General features: G+C 37.6%; 1 protein-coding gene across 2 annotated transcripts; it reads right to left on the minus strand.

Annotated features, from left to right (window-relative positions):
- Nucleotides 1–188: 188 nt before the first annotated feature.
- On the minus strand, nucleotides 189–17,717 carry LOC127495316 (CTD small phosphatase-like protein). 2 transcript variants are annotated; one of them, XM_051862061.1, is made up of 8 exons: nucleotides 17,024–17,717; nucleotides 11,970–12,130; nucleotides 11,676–11,708; nucleotides 8,673–8,774; nucleotides 6,358–6,414; nucleotides 4,855–4,947; nucleotides 3,862–4,047; nucleotides 189–2,498 (listed from the first exon to the last, which is right to left on the minus strand). In XM_051862061.1, the coding sequence occupies exons 1-8, from the start codon at nucleotides 17,097–17,099 to the stop codon at nucleotides 2,373–2,375; spliced, it is 834 nt and encodes a 277-aa protein (XP_051718021.1). In that variant the 5' UTR covers nucleotides 17,100–17,717; the 3' UTR covers nucleotides 189–2,372. The 2 variants fall into 2 exon arrangements, with proteins under 2 accessions (XP_051718021.1, XP_051718023.1); XM_051862063.1 differs by lacking the exon at nucleotides 11,676–11,708 and having other exon boundaries at nucleotides 17,024–17,715.
- Nucleotides 17,718–18,341: the final 624 nt, after the last annotated feature.

Raw genomic sequence — 18,341 nt, forward strand, 5'->3', positions numbered from 1 at the left:
GACATAAGCACAAGCAATTACTTGCATGCTGATTCTGTAATACAATTAAACCCTAACACTACACTAACATCTTTCAACCTCTTAAGATATGCTGAAAGACACCATTCAAAAGGTGACATTTACTTCTAAGAAATGTAAAGACCTGAGGATACTGGACTTTTAGTACACTGCAATATAAAAGGACACTGTTGTTTTTTAAAAAGGTGCTTTAATATAACATGTCAGAGTCCGGAAGAAAACTTGCGACAACCATGAATTAATTCAACTTGAAATATACTCCAAACATCAGCACTGTACAGCCTCTCCAAACTGATTTCAAGCCCAGAGTAAATCGTGTCTGTATGGCTTACTAAAAAATATCAAAGAAAATAAGGCATAATTTAATTGGACGTGCCGACTTATAACATTGACGTGACATCACGAAAACAATGTGTATTAAAAACAGCACCTGACAGTTTACAAGTGAAAAACACAGAACAAAAGTAAATAAAAACTGTGAGCAAAACCAATAGTGTTTCAACGCTGTCAGATCACCTGGAGTTCATTGTATTCAAAAAAAAAAAAAAAAAAAGTGACATTTCGCAAACGTGAAAAGTATTGTGTTTAACGATTAGATATGAAAGCAAGCCAAATATCCAGGCAGCAAGATCTTCAGCAACCAGCAGATTTGAAAGAGTCGACGATAGGAGAGGCTGTACAGAACGTCAACAAGCAGAAAACAGCAGGTGTGGGCTAACATAAGCATACAGTTCAAATACTGACAGACCATAAAAGTGAGAATGAATTGCTCTCCCTCGCCTGCTGCGGAACAGGATGAAGAGAGATGGAAAGAGGTAGACGAAGAAAGACTGAGGGAATTGAAAAAAAAAAAAAAAAAAAAAACAGGACAGAACTGTGACGTGGCGGACTCTGGAGAGAGAGGTTATTGCCTGTTCAGCAGTGGATCGGGACATGCCGCCACTGCTCCTCTCATCTTAGGCACTGCGGTGATGCAGAGACTGCACAGCTTGCACCAAACACTTTCAAAACTTCTCAGAACCAGAATCTCATCAAGAGAAAAGGTCTCCGTTTAGCTCTACAGGAGGGCTGCACTGCAACAAGACGAGAGCAAACCCTTTAAGGCCCGACTGCGACTAAAAACGTCTGTTTCTCCTATGGATGATGCTCTGGCACAAGCTGCACAGTGCTCTAGTCCCTGGGCTGGTACTGGTCGTACCTACAGGGAGGTCTTTTGTAGTGTAGTGTACAGTGGTAGCAGCAGCAGGGTATGGTTTAAAACAAGTCGAAACTAATTAAAAAATATAAAGATGATGGACCTGTACCAATTCTCAATGACTCAAACGATGAACAAAAAAATTAAAAACGATAAAAGGGATACATTTGCAATTGTACATCCTGGCTTCCATAAAGGACACTTCCCCTTACTCTAATACAGCCGGGGGAACAACTGCAGTGTCTACGCTACTTCACCAAAGGCATTCAGATCAACGTAAAGTTTCAAGAAAGACTAGCGACTAAAATTCTGTCGACTGGGCAAACAATTTTTGAAATGTCCAAACATTTGTCTCCAGAACCAATATTAGTGGCTGGCCTGTTTGCTGGAAACGAAACGTTTATAAAACTATGAGCGATTGGCACGATACAATCTTCGGTTTAAGATCGGTTTTCCTAGGTTAGTTGGCAAAAGAGGCTGTGGTATACTAGAAGAGTAACCTAACAAGTGCAAATGCATTCCTTTGCTCTTAGAAAACAAACTAAACATATACAAGTCTAGATAATAGTATCAGTCTATATAATGGCACAAGCTAAAGCAAAATTGAAAATAAAAGGAGCACAAGAAGAACAAAGATGGAGACATGTACCCAGCTTTACATAATTAAAAATCTCTGGCCTCTTTAACAGTGCTTTTATAAAAAGAGACTGACCTGCCTCCGTTTTAAAGCATATAATTCTTGTAAAGATTAGGTTCTCTGGAAATATGTTGTGTACAAAATGTTAATTTCCCCCATAAAAATGACATTCAAAAAAGGCACTTTGTTGGGTCGGAGAGGAAACCCCACAGTCCTTTAACCCTACGGATTTCTACCTGCATAGCAACACCTCAGAGAATGGTTATGACTTGAATATTTTCATTTCAAAAAAAGGAAAGAAAAAGTTGATTTTTTTGGTTTATCATAAGCACTTTTCAAAAGAGAAATATTTGAGTGTCCACTAAATGTTAAAAGTCTGTTCATGTCACTGTGTGCGTGTCATGGTGGTATCGGTGAGGTGAGGACTGCAGGCTGGAGGAGAGGAGCTGGGAGCGGAGCGGCTCCTCTGCTCTCCACCGGGGGACTCCACTGGCCCCTCGTCAGGCGCTGCGGCTCAGGCTGCTACCTGCCCCTCAGGTTCTGCAGCACCCCGTACACGTCCTCCTCTTTGCTCAGTCCCTCAAAGAAAGGCAGCAGGTCCAGGAGCTCGGTGTCAGTCATGTCATCAAACCACGACTGCACGGGAACCTTTACAAGACACAAACACACACACACAATTAGAACCTGACATCGTGTTATAACCAGGTGATACAAGCGATAATCCTGCCATCTGTGTTATGAAATGTCACTGGTCCAAAATCTTGCTTCACCTAACTGTATTAAACATCAAATATTGCTGTCCTTTTGGCACATTATGCAGCATTTTCACTCTCAGTGACCAAAAAACAAACAACAACAAAAAAAACATAATAATAATGTTGCCAGAATCTTGTAGCACCGGTTAAGGACAGTGTAAATTGTTGATCAAACTGAGGTAAGTACTACGAGAAATACAAAAGAACAGTGACGGAAATCATAAGGAATTTATCTTGTTTCAGAATCTTCTTAATGATTCTGGTGCCATAATTCTTTTGGCACTTTTTCAGGCAGGAATATTGGTTTTAAAAAAGAAATGCAATAGCCAAATTATGAGATAGAAAATGTTATACATTTAAATAAAATTACATAAATCATTTAAAATTGTTTTCGCAAGTTGCATTTACACCGATTTTTTTTTTAGATGTGGCATAAATGTAATCCAATAATTGACCTTAACTATGCGTTATATCCTAGAAAAAAAAAAAAAAAAGAAAAAAAAAAAGAACATTTATTTTCTAAAATAATTCACATAATGTGTATCTTTAAAAGGTACACTTTAGCCTTGTTGAAAGCTCCCGAGTCCCACCACCGAAAGTTCCTAAACTTTGAAAAAGTTCTACCTAGCGAGCAGGGACTTTCTGATGGGGAAATTTTTACCCAGAACTTCATTTAGACCCTGGTTCCTGTGGTCGAAACACACCGAGTACCACCCCAAAGTCCCTGGGAAAAGTTCCTGCGGTGGAAACAGGGCTTTTGTAACTTCTGGCCCCCTAGTGGTTACAAAATAAAACTTGGTTGTGCTTCGGCTCTGCTCCTTTGCACAGATTAATGTGGTTTGAGACACTGGACAAATAAAAATTCTTTTTTTTTTTTTTTTTAACAACTGGTGATTCGCCGGAGGTTTGCCATTTTGAATGATCCAATTTTTCTTATTTGCTGTGACTTTCAGCTTCACGGTACCCATAGCTGGAGCTACTTTTCTCTGTGTATTGATATGATGCAAGAAGCACAGGTGAATGACATGGGTATGCAATTTTTTAAGAAATCCATCCCGACAGCTCTGATAAACTTATAATAATGATTTATATTTGGGTAAAGACATGGTTTGAAAGATTTTTTTAACACTCCCATTAATAAGATTTTTTTTTTTTTTTTAAAACAACTCAGCCCTCAACCCTACTTAAGATGTCCAAGAGTAACCAAACTACAGTTTGGTTAATGGTTAAGCGTTTCGTCAGCAATCAAAACTCACAGCATTTTCAGGATGGAAAATGTAGGAAGCAGGGGAGTTGTCCACAATGATGACATTCCTGAGCTCTCTCCCGAGCCGACTAAGGTCTTTGACATAGTTCCCTCTGTGGAAAACGCAGGATTCCCGGAAGAGTCGTGCCCGAAACACACCCCACTGGTCCAGCAGATCTGCCACCGGGTCGGCATACTGAAGCACACATAGACAGAACAGACACTTAGACAAGTAAAAAGGTTTTTTTTTTTAAACTGTAGAGTCACTGTGGAATCATCCAGCTGCTCCCTGCAACAAATACAAATCTAAAACAGAGAAAATGCAAGCTGCTAGGGCAACGTAACACTAAAAATGTCTACAAAGAGGATTGTAGGGAAACCTACAAAACCATAGTTAGATACGTGCCTCTCAGTAAGAAAGCTTGCTATTAAAGCGAATGAGCCATTATGTCCTCAATATAACAGACACGAAAGCAACCAAGACACGTGATCTAAACTACAGTGGGCCGCATACATTCTCAACAGCTAATGTGTCACTAACAGGAATGAGAAGAACAAAACACATCAGAGACATTAGCTACCGATACGGTGACAAATGAAACTTCACAGCATATCGTAAAAGCGGCCAAACTCAAACAATGTGAGCTTTCAAAGGTGAAGGCAGCAGCGACTGCAACTACTGGTACATGGCGCGCATTCTGGAAGAGTTGCCATAGAGACACTTACCCATGCATTAGCGGCTAAAACAAACGCAGGCCACACAGAGACAGAGAGGGGGGTCAGATATTAGCAGAGCATGATGATTCAACACCTACCCAACAGACCTTAAATCACTCAGCAGGACTCTGGCAGGTATATCACAGTACTTTCTCCCTTAAATAACATTCAGACTGTTTCAGCCAGTGAGGGTTTGTGCATGGACTTATGAGATGCTGACTGACTGCTGAGTCTTTTGACATGTTTGTTGACATTAAATGAGGCAGTGTCAGTGTGGTGGACAAACCTTGGCTAGACTGGCTGTGAAAAGCACACATTCAAACAGCTCGCCCATTTTCTGCAGGAACTCGTCAACGTGAGGCCTTTTGAGCACATACACCTACGAAGGGGAGATATTGTGAGCCATTTAAGTCAATTTAAATGATAGTAAGTACTCATAATAGAGTTCAACAGTCGGGTTCCGGAAGTAAAAACTCCACTCATTTTTTCCATAGGGAAACTGATTTTTAATGATAACTTAAAAACCAGCCCAACTGTGAGCTATAAGGTTGTTAATCGATGGTATATGCTTCGGTTGAAGCCAGACTGCATTATTCCAACTTATTTTTAAAATGACCGTTTAACAGCGGAATTCCAGGTGAAAAACTACATTACCCATGATGCTGTACAGAAAATTCCACCAATCAGAGTCAAAATAAGCAAACCTCCCCAACAGAGCTCTTTAGCTCCGCCTACTCCCATGAAGCACTGCAAATGACGTAATCGAGTCGGTCTCCCTATGCTCTCAAAATACTTAAATATTTGGATGTATGTTTCTTTAGACAATCAACATTTTTAAATGAGTAGTTTTATGTTTCTACATCGTTTTTAATTTGATTGTGTTGTTTGCAATGCTTTATGGGATTGTAGTTCTTCCCTCAATAAAGCTGTTAAGTACAGTCTTGTACCTTTTTATTTTTGTCCAATTTTCAAATACTTTTCTCTGCTTCAAATCAAAGTTAATGTTATGATTCACCTCGTAGCTGGTTGGCTTGGTTCATGGCTTATAACGCTTTAATAAAGTTCGCTTTTAAATCCCTATGGGAGAAATGAATGGAAAAAATATTTCCGTAACCAACACCACTGAAAAGGTGGATGGGCACTGTTGCACTCTATATATGTATAATAATAATAATAATAATAAATAATAATAATAATAATAATAATATGAATCTTTATAAAACAATATAATACAACATATATTATATAGTACAATATTGTCATAGACAGGAGCCATTTAAGTCAAATTAAATGATAATAAATGTTCATAATACATATAATAATGAAATCTTTAACATGCAATATAATATAAAATATAATATATATCTAATATGACGCACAGAGCATTTAAATTCATTTAAAAAATAATACATTTTCTTTATAAAATATAAAACCTATTATAATAATATTGAAATATTCATAATATAATATAATATAATGTCCAAAAGTCGTTTTCTTGTTCTTCAATCTGAATGTCAAAACACTGAGGAACACAAATAAAGCACAGATGATCTGCATCAGCTCCATGAAGACAAACGGCTGCCACCTAGTGCAAGTAATCATGAATAGGCCTCCCAGGACAGACAGCCTATCCTGGATTACTTGAACAAGGGAACAGCCACTCAGCCATTTTCACCACTCCATCAAATGAAGTTGACACTGACATAAAAACCATAAATGGTTTCATAACTGCTATAGAACACACTAGAGTATAATATGAAACCTGCGCATGTTTCCATCAATTCTGTACCTGATGCACTGTGCCATCTATCTCCACCGGGACGATGAAATCAGCATTGCTAATAGGCTATGAGAGAGAAACAAATGCAAAACAGAGGAGTTATGACCCAGCATCAGATGGGAGACAAATGTAGAGAAAGTGACCCAACTAAGCCCACCCAAAAATAAGTTTCACACATTTTCTGAAATACCTGAATAGCCTTCCAGGCAGTATGCATGAATCTTATTAAATACTCATGTTTTGGTCTGTCATGCACTGGCTCAATACGCTTCTAATATGTTTTTATTTAATGTGGCTATTAACGGTTTTATTCATTTTCATTCCATACATTGTTTTACTGCAACTTTGTGAGCATCACTCAGGCTGTATCCTTCTCTACCTTATAAAATTCATCTTTCAAAATACAGAATATTGCTTTTAAATACCAATAATAAATCATATCAGGCTACATTTGATTTATTAATCGGTTAATTTTAAAAATTCTTATCAATACACAGCCAGTTTTATCACTGGATTGTATTAAAACAACATTTTTCATTTGCCTATTATACAACACTATCTTGAAAAACTCGAAAGATGAGCTAAAATAAAAAGTAAAATGACCAGATGTGAATTTTTGGTTGCATTTTATTTTACAGTACGTGCACTTATGGTGTACTTACCTAAGAAAGTACTAGATAATATAAGGTAACTACATGGGTTAAGGTTAGGTTTAGGGGTAGGTTCAGGGTTAGTACCTAGTTATTACTCAGTTACTGTAATAACTATAATACATACTGTAATATGTACATCGGGAAAAGAACTGTAAAATAAAGTGCTACCTAATTGTATTTATTTTAATAAAACATCAAGTGAGCTTATTACTCACTTCAACTTTCTCAAAACATTACACAGCAATAAACTAATAGATGATAAACAAATTGACAGCAATCAGAGGTTACTGATGTGTGATAAGCTCCATTTACTTATAATTTGCATAATCACAATGAAAGAGCAGTAACAACAAACAGCAGAGGGCGTCAGTGCTCTTTAAATACAAGCCTTCCAAATATTACTAATCAGGTGTGGGGAGGTTTGAGTATGGCACACCTCACACATTTGTCCTTACTAGCATGACTGAAAAAAGTGGATCACAGACAAATTAACCCTGTACAGTCTGACACATGAAAATACATGGAAGGTTTTGGAATTGGAAAAAGTCTTTTTGTTGAGTATCATATTTGATACATCAGGCTTTTATTTTTTACAGGAGAACATGAAGCTCACAATCAGAGTTTCTTTTGTTTGTTTGTTTGTTTGTTTTCAGAAGCCCAAACTGAGCAAAAATATGCAATTTGTTGCTGCTGATGATATTTATATTGTCTAATATAAATCACTGAGATCTTTATAGCAGTATAACAGACTACTAATATGAAATATGTTTTAGTGTGTTTTTTACGCCATGTTAGCATCATGGCTATTTACATGGCAAACACAAAGGTTAATATCATAATCCATAAAATTTACATTATTATAAAAAACATTTCAATATTTTTTAGTATGATGATATTTAAATGCTTTGATTTATGATCAAGCTCTGTTGTTTTCATTTTGGCAATATAATGATTGATGTAGATCAATTTTCCTCAAAAGCCTGATGTATCATTTGATATTCACATTTTAACATGATTTTTCCAAAAAAAAAAAAAAAAAAAAAAGTTGCTTTAGTGCAGTGTGCTCATCAATTATTAAAAACAATATGAAATTTCTTGTTTTGTTTAAAGATTGCACATCATAGAGATGCATGTACCATGACCTAAAGGGGGATTTACAATTAAACTAAAAGTTTTAATTGTAACTTATCAATCAGAGGGCAGAAGGCATGTAGTAGATTGTGTACAACAGGTTTTTCAGCAAAGTTTTGATCATGTTGATAATTCGAAGGCCTTAGAATTTTGCGTATCAAATATGATACAGTAGGCTTCATAGGGTTAAACTCTCAGTTATAATCGAACTACTCCACGTTAAACTTTTGAGCTTCACACACAGATCAAGATGATAAAAAGCTCACTATTGAGTTTCACAATCAGTGTTGCTCTTCTACTCTCCTTCTACAAGCAGCAGAGACAAATGAGCCCTGACTGGGCCGTCACTAAGCATCACAGGAAGCTCTGCCCGCATGCATATATATCTCTGATGCAAATAGGTCATCGTGGGTCACAATCACTGAGCAAAATACAAAGAGTAGTCACAGTTTCATTGTGACCCATTCCTGGTTGTTTTTCTTTGGGAAATACCTAAAAATGACCTGGACTTGTGTCGACATGCAACAATTAATGAATTACCTTAAACGAGCTGTGCACCAGAGTCTCATCCAAGTCTATTACCACACACTTCTTCCCATAGTCATTTATGTTAACCTCAGGCAGGAGGTACTTCTCTGGAGGCTGTGGAAATGCAAAACAGAAAGAGTTAACATTATGAACATGGAGCAGGTTCAGTGTAATGAGTGAGAAATAAGGCACGGGAGGTTAAGCCGCGACGTGTTAGACTGTTATCAAGCAATATGAGCAGAAAGATGGGGAAACGAAGCACTGTCCCCAACCATCTACACATTTCCTCTGGAAATTGTAAGGGAAAGCTTCAGGCATTTTAGGAAGTGTGTTTCCTGAGCTGCACAGATGACGCTCATGCAGTAACATCCCAGCTCTTTCTGAGCGGAAGTGGAAAGGATTATGGCTGTGCGTGGGGATTAAAAGGTTTTTCACACATTAATCAGAGATGCAGGTTGTGTAAGGTTAGAGAGTGTGAGAGTGACTTCAGCACTGGCTGCCTGTATGAAATCCCATCACTTTATTTATAAGCTGCGGGTGAAAGGGTCCACCTCTTGATCCAGTTCTCTAATCCTAGCTGCACCATCTCAATTCATGCAGAGGCAATCTTGTTATAGAGGGAGGCAGTATGCTGTCGAGTCTATCTAATCTAAATCCCTGTCTGTTTAATAGGATGAATCAAGCTTAGGAGGAACCGCTGGAGTGCAGTCATGATCTCAGTCCGAACTGCTGAATGAACACAGAAAAACACTTACACACTGGACACGAGTTCCTGTTCAGTACGCAAACAACAGTACAGCAAATCATGCAGCAGAAACTTCATTGGGGGATTGTGTGATCGCTACGTCTAAAATCTTATGGCAAAATCATAAGATCTGACCTTCCCATCTGGACTTCAACAACCTACCATTGAGATTAAAGGGATAGTTCACTCAAAAATTAAAATTATTCCATGATTTACTCACCCTCAAGCCATCTTAGGTGTATATGACTATCTTCTTTCAGACGAATACAATCAGAGATATATTTAAAAATATCCTTAGTTTAAAAACAGCCATACGCATTCAGCGTACGTCCAAAAAGCGTTAACTTCCGCGACACAGTACACAATGCCATGACGTTCTACACTACGCCATGGCGTATAACACGTAGTATGTCATGTCATTATGTACTACATCGCGGAAGTTAACATTTTTTGGACATACGTCGAATGCATATGGCTGTCATGCTGGAAGCTTGTTATTTTACTTTATAAAGTTTTAAATAATAATACTTGTCTTAAACAAATGCATCAATTCGCTTCAGAAGGCTTTTATTAACCCCCTGGAGTCATATGGATACATTTTTTTATGGATGGGTGCATTTTTTTTGGGGGGGGGGGGTCTTCAGAATTTGGGGTATCATTCACAACTATTATAAACCTTGGAGGACCTTATAAGGATTTTTTAAATATATCTCCGATTGTGTTTGTCTGAAAAAAGATAGTCATATACACCTAGGATGGCTTGAGGGTGAGTAAATCATGGAATGAATTTCATTTTTGGGTGAACTATCCCTTTAACAGCAAAAACAAACAAACAAACAAACAAAAAAAAACACGCTAAACCCTCATCAATTATATTTTGCAGACAATCACCCAACCTATTTATGAACTTTTTGAAGTGTCTTTTTTTTTTTTTTTTGCCATTACCTAACATAATATGCAGAAAAAACCATAGCCGTTTATAGGTCGATTTCCAAGGTGCAAACCAAGACTCAACAATAAGGATGGCACAGTTGATGGATCATTGAATATAACTGATCTTATACACTACCGTTCAAAAGTTTGGGGTCAGTAAGATTTTATTAATGTTTTTTAAAGAGGTCTCTCATGCTCACCAAGGCTGCATTTATTTGATCAATGATATAGTAAAAACAGTAACTCCAATCTACTTTAGTCTACTTGTCACATGATCCTTCAGAAATCATTCTAATATTCTGATTTGGTTTTCAGGAAACATTCCTTATTATTATTGGTGTTGAAAACAGTTGGGCTGCTTAATATTTTTGAGAAAACTATGATACATTTTTTTTTTTTTTTTTCCCAAGATTCTTTGACAAACAAAAAGTTCAAAAGAACAGCATTTATTTGAAATAGAAATCTTATGTCTCTTCTAAATGTCTTCACTGTCATTTTTAATTAACTTAATGCATCTTTCTGGAAAAATGTATTAATCTCTTTCTTTCAAAAAAAAAAAAAAAACGTAAAAAAAAAAAAAAAAAAAAAAATTTTTTTTACTGACCCCAAACTTTTAAACGGTAGTGTACATTCATTTTTATGCCTTGCAAAATTAAACGTTTGTTTTTTGTGATGTACTCTACACTGTTCTTGTAAATTCTGCTGATCTATCTCTAAGACTGATTATCTAGCTGGATGACATAGATTAGGTTTTTTTGAATTCTCAGAAAATACCTCTAGACCTCAAAGCAGTAGTAATAGTATATTAAATGACGCACCAAACAGTAATTTCCAGCTTGTTTCAGTTTCAAAAACTGTGAAAAGGAAACTAAACATTAATAAAACATGTAATTATTTCTAGCAATTATAAAAATGCATTGCTAAAAACAGACCAGTGAAAATACTGGCATGGGAAGTAAAAAGTAGCCTGACTGACCAGTAGAAGAAAAACATTCTAGTGGTGAAATATTGCTTATCACCTTTCAACAGACTAGAAAACGCTGAAATAAACACTTGCTTTATCAAATCAGAAGTTGTCATACTCCCAATAGTTAAAAGCTGGAGGGGGAGGGGCACAGCCAGCAAGTTGCCCATAATTGTGTGGAAAAACATTAGGCTTTCCAGTCGCCGTAGAAGTAGTATAATATACAGTGTATGCAAGCATCCATCAGGCAAAGTGCATCACTGTCCACAGAGCCGCTTCAAAAGACGATTCGAGTGTACAGTGGTGCGACGCTCCATGCGGCATGCGAGAGCACACAGACAGACGGCACGGAGTGAAGTGGAGTCATACATACACTGGGGATAGGGATGACCTCAACCTGGTCACACTGGGACATGAGAGATGAAGACAGAGGAAACAAACAGGAGAGGAAATGAGGTGCTGAACCACAAGACAAATGGACAATAATTCAGACACATGTGATACAGTCTGCACAGGAAAAGAGAGAGAGAGAGAGTTGATGACTTCTATTTAACATGAGCAAAACACACATGACGGCGAGACGCAGAAGCAGTGTCTCTGGATGAATATATGCATCTGGGCTTCTGTGATCACTCCCCTTATAAAGAGGATGTTTGGGCAGTCTCACCTTTGGTGGAGCTCCGTTCTCCTCCACAGGTGGGGGCAGAGGGCTGCTGTTGTTGTTGGGGGTGGCGGGGGGCTCGGCATCGTAACTCCTCAGACAGCAGAAAAACGAGCTGAAGATGCTGCGAGTCCTCTTTTTCTTCAGGCTGCTGTTAGACAGCGAAACTAAAAAAAGAACAGACAGAAACAACATAGGTTTAAAACAAATGACTACAATAATAATTTACTGAGGATGCATGATATTTTTAGTGACCACACTGGTGTATTATTATTTCAGGTTGTCGTTTATAATAAATTCATGTGATTTAAGCTTTTCACGTTGTAAATGCTGTGCTTCCGGATTCTATGCCAGAACGCCGGCTCAGTATTGGCCGGCTTCTGGGTCAACACCACATGTATGCGTCGGTGCTCTGGTGAACAGCGTTGGAAACTGACACAGAATAGAAGAAACTGTTGAATAAAGTTGTTGTTTTTATTTTTTTGGCAGACAAAAATTATTCTTGTTGCTTCATAAAATTAAGGTTGAACCACTGTAGTAACATGGACTATTTTAAAGATGTCTTTACTAACTTTCTTGGCCTTGAAAGTGGTAATTGAGCTGCTGTCTACAGGGGATCAGAAAGCACTCGGATTTCATCAAAAATATCTTAACTTGTTTTCTGAAGATGAACGAATGTCTTAACGGGTTTGGAACATGAAGGGGAGTAATTAATGACAGAATTTTCATTTTCTGGGTGAACTAAACCTTTAATAATTTCTTTAAAAAAAAAAAAACTTTTGAATGGTAGTGTACATTGATATGTAAACAGGCCATGATATTGGTTATCTGTAATGCTATGATATTAACAAGCTGCAATCAGTATCAGCCAAAGTTTTTAGTTAGTATAATTCTAAAACTTACTTCTACATGACAATACATACTTGTGGCTAAATACATATTTAATAGAGATAAATACAGAATGACTAGTGTCAGAAGTTAAAAAAAAAAAAAAAAAAAAAAAAAAAAAAAAAAAAAAAAAAAAAAAGAGTTTTAATGTTTAAGATGGGTTACATTTATTTCAGTCAGTGAAGCATATCTACCTTTTTCCTACGCCCCATGATACTATGCGAAAATTATAGAAGTAACTTCCATTAAACTGTAAACAATGAGCAAAAGGTTCACTCAGTGACTGAAATAAACATTTTCAAAAACTGGGTAAAATGAGATGACATTATTCTACTCACCCTTCAACCATCCAACATTAAAAGGACATTTAAAAGTGTAAAAGCATTAACAAATTACTACCACAGACCATGAATAACCCCCGATTATTTCCGCAGCAATATTACGGACGTGTTAAATATCACTTTAGTAATATATGTCTGTATGTAACATGTTGCCTTAATGAAAAATGTTAATTAACTGGAACATTATGGCCTGGTTTCACAGACAGGGCTTCGATTAAGCCAGGATTAGGCCTTAGTTCAATCAGGGTATTTAAGTAGCTTTTATAAACGTGCCTTAGAAAAACTACTACTAGTGTGCATCTTGAGACAAAACAATGGCACTGACATATTTTAGGATATGGCAATGATAGCTGCTTTCAGTTAAAACAGCTCAAACATGCATTTTAGTCTGGGACAGGCTTAAGCCTTGTCTGTGAAACTGAGGGTAAGTGATAATTCAAAGTAATTTCCGTCATTGTCACAATTCACACTTTTTCATACTGTTACAGTGGAATACAAAGGGAAAAAAAAGAAAATAATCAGGAGGAAAAGAATGCAGCAACTGAAAAGAGCTCTTGCAATAGATATTCTTGTCCTACCACGTCACATTAAAATACCAAGCGTAACGTTATTCTCTTGAAGTCTGAACATGAAGGAAATTTTAAAACTCATTCAGTCAAACTGACGGATAAGGAGTATTTATAGCGCAGCCTTATGATTTGAAATGATTTGTTTTAGTCTTTTTGAGTGGAACTTCCCAAAACCGGAAGTGCCACCCATAATCTAAAATGCAGTAGGCTCGTTAGGAAAAAGGTGGAAACATGGCATATAAAGTTCAATAACACTCATTTAGGACACTTGATGTTGGAAATGCATGAACACCCTTTAGGGAAATGGCTTTCTCCCGGTCAAGATGTCACATGGCATCTTTAATTAAAAGTCCAGTCTATTACAAATGATTAAGGACAGGCTTTACACCAATACACTGCACATAATGAGGGGACGTCAAAGATCCTCGCAGTCCTCCTCTCCTCATTCACACACACACACTAATAATAATCTGCCTTCATTCCAGCGCCACAGCAGAGGCTCTGAATGTTAACACTGAGGTCACCAGCAAGTAAAGGCCCTTTAAAAATAGTGACAAGCAGAAAAAAAATATGAAACTAGACCCCACTCGCTTACAAACCCCACCCCGTGCCCTTTAGGCTCCTAAACCCTAGTCCATCCACTCATTGGCTGCCGACTCCAGCACCATTTTAAGGGACAGAGGCTATTTTCCCTCGTTCCTGAAGCTTCACTGATGACTTCAGAGAAGCACAGACGAACGAAAGAGGGGGAATATTTGAGGGAGAGAGGGAAGAAGAAAGGAGGGGCAGCCTCAGCAGAGGCGGGGCTAAGAAAACAAACAGCCTATGAAAACCGTGCATTCCTCTCCCGCCCCTTTAACCATCTCAAAGGTTTGGCTGAACATCTGATGATTTTCACCTCAAAATCCAATAACCCATGCAATACATGACACTAACATTTAGTATGAAATTTAATTCTTTTTCAAATGCATTTTACAGCAACAGGACTGAGCTTATTAAAAGACTTTAAGTGCACTTTCAATAGTTTTGATTAAGAAAGCAGCTTTTAATAAAGCATTACCATGTGTTGTTTCGCTTTAAACGAAGGGCTAGGATCATTTTTCCAAAGTGGGAGGACAGCAGCTTGGCTTCACTCAGGAATATTGGAGGAACTGACGTGTCAGGAAGCATGTTCAGCATCATGGTTTGAAGTGTAAAAAAAAAACGTTTATCTTGATATCTAGATCAACTGAGTAGCCCGTCATAGTGAGAGTGTCTTTGCAATGCCACAACACAAAAACCATACACACGCATCTGTCTGTAATCTAACTTTTATTTAAATGCCTTTACCACATAAAAAGAGCAAAAATATAGACTATAAAAGCATCCAATGAACAACTAGCTTTAAACTACTTCCATATGCACTCCAAACAAGTAAAAGAATAAAATGCAGTAAAGTACAGGACGTTTTGCATAATTGTGGACAGAATGCAGAAAAGATCCCTGTCAGGCAACGGGCCAGAGACATTGATCACTGCGGCAGACTATCAGATGCCATCAGAGCTCAAGCAGCTGCCTTTAAAAAAAAAAAATCCTGTAATTACAACTGACTTTAATTACTTCTGGCTTAATATTAATCTACATGTTGGAAAGACCCATTAATGGCTTTGAAGAGGGAACCCTGGTCTGGATGAGATCAAGGCAGTAGATGTGAGCCACAAAAGGCATTTAAAGTGTTGCCTAATAGGCCATCAAAAGCACAAGGACAATTTTAGATTGTTAAACTTTATTCTGCACTGTTTTGAGAGGGCAGCTGTTGAAGAGCTTCTCCACTCAGCCACCCAGAGGTCAAAGGTAAAGCCCTGGAAGTGCTCCATCCAAATGCCTGCTGTCAGAACCGGACATCCTCAGATGAGCAGCCATGCAAAACTGCCTTATACAAACTCATCTTTTTACTTTCAGTTTTCATGCAACATGTATCTATTTTATTTAAGGCAAGACACTATTATCATGCACTTGGCAATTTTGAGATTTTAGTCTATTTTGCTTTCATAAACACACAACATGTTAGTTCACAACACATTAAGACTGGTGGAAAGAAAACATCCAAAATAGCAATATAGTGTTTAATACACTTTATCTTTTTGCGTCTGTAGATTTTAATTGCAATACATATCTTTAAAGACTGTTTTCTCAAAATGAGCTTTCCTCCTGTACTGAGCCAGAAATCTCCATCTCAGTAGCAATAGTACATACACCAAACTTTAGTTTTATTCCTATAAAGTTTTTTTTTTTTTTTTTTACAGTGTAATTTGTTCATATATCGTTCACCTGATTTATATAACAGTCTATTAAAAAAAAAAAAAAAAAAAACATGGTGAAATATATATATTTTTTTCAGCTGTTGACACTTGACAGTATTTTCTAATTTGTGGATTAATAAAAAGATGTCCAAAATCCCCTCTGTAAAAACGTTCAACTTAAATATGTCGACAAAACAAAGCTTTATCCAATGTTCCTATTTTTGTTCGGGAATTTAATATTTAATAATGCCTCTGCATATTTAAACAACATTTCAGAAAACTTGTACAAAACCGTTGTCTTAATGTAATGTATTTAATCAACTGGGTTTGATGATACTGGGTTTAATCAACAAGTGTACCCTATTCAACGGTTGTGTCTTGCTTTAAAAAAATGAAAATGTGCTTTTTGGCGCATAAAATTATGTTTGCCTCCTGGCAACCTACACAGTATCACAACTGACTTGCCTGTTTTGTAAAACAAAATTGTATTCAACTAAATAACGCACCTACTTAAATATTCCTGTTGCTGACTTGACTGAAAGAAGAACAAATCAAAAGTCCACCGCTTCTTAAATAAAACATGTGCCCTTTAAAGCACTCTGCTTATGCAAGTCTGCCCCGTGACAGAAAGAAACATGTTTACGTTGGTCTCCATCCACATCACGGGCGACCAACGCTGACAGAGCCCAAACTTTCGCTCTTTTCGCTCAGTTTACATTGCGCCTTTACGACGACTCAATTATATAAACACACTCGGTGATTGTTCTGCACCAAAAGTAACACATTGTCATATGAAAGCATATTAAAAGTTATCAAAAAAACACTATATCCTCGTTTATGTTAGTCCAAACAGGAATGAAATGCCTGAAATGTTTCTTCTCCGCGGACGCAGGCTCGCAGCCCGCTCGTTTAAAATGGTGGGTAAAGCTAACAAAACGCGCTACGGCGACCAACTTCAACGCACAAAAAACACCTCTCACCTTTCTCAGCATTTGACGAGAGTATCTCCTCCTCCTTGGGGTTCGTAACCTGCGTTATTATGGACGTGTTGTCCATGGAAACGAGATGTTAGCTCCTTTTTCCAGCGAGTTCTGGCCGTGTCCGTGTTTCAGGTTGTGCTAACAGCTAGTCGAGTTAATGGCAGATCTCCAGCCAGCCAGCAGACTGCTGTCGCTCAGGCTAGCGTGGGCGAACGGACTGCAGCCGACCACTAATCTTTGCGTTTTGTTGCATTAAAATACGCGTCGCGGACACACATTTGATCAATCAGCCCGTGCGGATGCGCATTACAAAAATCAACTGCGCCAGCGCCGAATGGCTAACAAGTAGTTGGAGGTTGGATTGCTAATGTAGGATAGCGTTAGCAAACTGACCATGAAACCTCCGAATGCGGGCTGAATAAATGACCCGCTCGATGTCTGAAACGCTTGCGTTTAAACTCCTGGAACAATAGCGGAGAACGCCAACATCTGTGCGCTTAAACGATCGTCATAAACTGTCTCTTCATGTTTTCCCGTGTTTTCTGATCTCTGCTTCCAATATGGAGACGGCGAGTGTTTGATATTCACGAGATAGAGCTGAGGAACAGCAGGAGGAGGTATTTTCTGGGAACCCCCTCCCTCATATTAAAAATAAAAGCACGGCCTGGGAGCGCTCAGTCCGCCCAATGAAAGGAGTCCGCACAAAGTTGACTGATCAACACTTTAGGCACTCGACTATGGAGTTGCGATATTTAACAAACGAAGTCCAAATCAAATACACGAACATTTGGTCTGGTTTATGGTTTTCAGTTCTGCTTCGTTATCATTAGAATGAAAAATACAGTGAGAGAAGAATAAGAGTGAGATTTAGAGAAGTAGCTCAAAATGTTTTGATTTCTTCCTACTGTTGTTTAATATGTATTGAGCAGCTTTAATATGCGAATAAACAGTGAAAATATATGTCATTTAGAGTAAAGAAACGGATATAGAAGGTAAATAGGCATCACACTGTACAATATACAGTAAGATAAATTTGCCTGTGCCTGTATTATGAAGTGGGAAACAGTATATTTCTGCCTGTGAGGTTTAAACAGTAAAGGGCTTTCCCTTTGCGCAGTTAATTTCCATAACATAACATCTCCCTCTGCTGTTCAAAGTTATTGTTGCACGTTTGTAAAATATCTTTTTCTGCCTCTTTTGAAGTTTTTATTTCGCCTGTTTCCATATGGTTCTCTGTCTCTGCATATTATGTTAAAAAAATAAATAAAAAATAACCTAGTCAACAACAAACAATCTGGTCTGTATTTAATGTTGACAC

The sequence above is a fragment of the Ctenopharyngodon idella genome, chromosome 15 (genome assembly GCF_019924925.1).
Source record: "Ctenopharyngodon idella isolate HZGC_01 chromosome 15, HZGC01, whole genome shotgun sequence".
Lineage (NCBI taxonomy): Eukaryota > Metazoa > Chordata > Actinopteri > Cypriniformes > Xenocyprididae > Ctenopharyngodon > Ctenopharyngodon idella.